At 63.9% G+C, this 1,468-nt stretch overlaps 1 protein-coding gene across 1 annotated transcript; it reads left to right on the top strand.

Moving 5' to 3' along the window:
- Positions 1–575: 575 nt before the first annotated feature.
- On the top strand, positions 576–742 carry ETH_00038740 (uncharacterized protein; the record flags this gene model as incomplete). The annotated part of the gene is made up of 1 exon (XM_013374846.1): positions 576–742. A coding segment is annotated over one exon (167 nt), but the record flags the coding sequence as incomplete, so codon positions are not given.
- Positions 743–1,468: the final 726 nt, after the last annotated feature.

Below are 1,468 nucleotides of genomic sequence, written 5' to 3'. Positions count from 1 at the left end.
TTGGGCCCCCTCGGGGGCCCCCAGGGGCCCCCAGGCACCAGCGAAGACCAGGTCTCCGGAGACAGCCGCAAAACGCAGCTTTGACGCTTCAGACGAAAGTCAAAAGGAAAGGCCCGCAGAGACTCGAGGCCCCCTGCACTCCCACAGCCACAGGCAGCGCAGCCACTGAAGATGGCTAGCTGGCTAGCTAGCTAGTTAGCTAGCTAGCTGGGTGGCTAGCTATCTGGCTAGCTATCCGGCTACTGGCTGGCTAGCTGGAGAGGCGCTCGGCGGGCCGCGTCAGCTGCTCAGCCAGCTGGGGAGGGCGCGGGCAGCTAGCTAGCTAGCTAGCTAGTGCGCTAGCTAGCTAGCTGGCTAACTAGTTAGCTAGCTAGCTAGCTGGCTAGCTAGTTAGGTAGCTAGCTGGCCGTTACAGGAGGCGTTGCTGCGAGCCTAGGCTGCGTCCAAACTGACCAGCAGCAACAGCAGCTTGTGCGTCTGCTGCTCTGCATGCAGCAGCAACTGCTGCCAGTCTTTCTGCTGCTGCAGCATCCACCAGCAGCCGCCGCCTGCGGCTCTCTTCTTCGTTTCCGCAGGCCCCGCACCTGCAAGAGGCCGTCTCCAGCAGTCGCCACCCGCTGGCTCGCAGCAGCCTGCGCAGCAGCAGCAGCAGCAGCAGCAGCACCAGCTGCAGCAACAGCAGCAAGGCCAGCAGCCGCGGCACTGGCTGCAGCAAGTGCAGCAGCAGCAGCAGCAGCAGTAGCAGCAGCAGGACCGTGGCTGCTAGGAAAAGTGTCTATGCTGTAGGGCCCCAGTTTGTGGGCGCCGGGGATCCCGGGCGCAGCCAGAGAAACTAGGGGCCCCCAGGGGCCCCTAGGGGCCCCCTGGGGACTCACTCTGCTTCAAGGGCCCCCCCCACGAGGGTTGGGAAGCTGCTGCCTTGCTGCTCGCCGTGCAGCAGCGCCAAAGAGTGGCAGCAGCCAGCTCCGGCCCTGCAGAGCCGCGCCAAACTCTCTGCAGCAAAAGCACATGCGTGCAGCAGCAGCGGCAGCAGCAGCAGCCCTCAGCAGCAGCGCAGCGGCGCCGCTCCCCCAAGCAGCCGCCCCACACACCCCTGCCAGCACGTGCAGCAGCAGCAGCAGCAAAACCAGCCAAAGCAGCAACAGCCAAGCCAGCAGCCGCAGCAGCTCCAAGCTCAAGGCCAACAGCAGTAACAGCAGCAGCAGCAGCAGCGGCAGCTAAACTTGCCTTCCGAGCTTATAGTAGAGGCGGTCTGCAGATCTATGGGCTCTTTGGGGAACTGAGCCTCAGGGTTTAGGGGGGCTGGTATAAGCCCTATGGACAGCAGAGACAAAACACGAGGATTGCTGCTACTGCTGCTGCAGTTGCTGCTGCTGCTGCTGCTGCTACTGCCTCTGGCGCGCGTCTGGCTTGCTGCAGCGTGTGGGTCGTTCGCTGTGTGTGCGTGGGCCGCGGTGTACGTACAGCG

This window comes from Eimeria tenella, genomic scaffold (assembly GCF_000499545.2).
Source record: "Eimeria tenella Houghton genomic scaffold, Eth_scaff2300, whole genome shotgun sequence".
NCBI lineage: Eukaryota > Apicomplexa > Conoidasida > Eucoccidiorida > Eimeriidae > Eimeria > Eimeria tenella.
The sequence above is the reverse complement of the archived record's forward strand: the minus strand, read 5'-3'. Positions and strand labels throughout refer to the sequence as shown.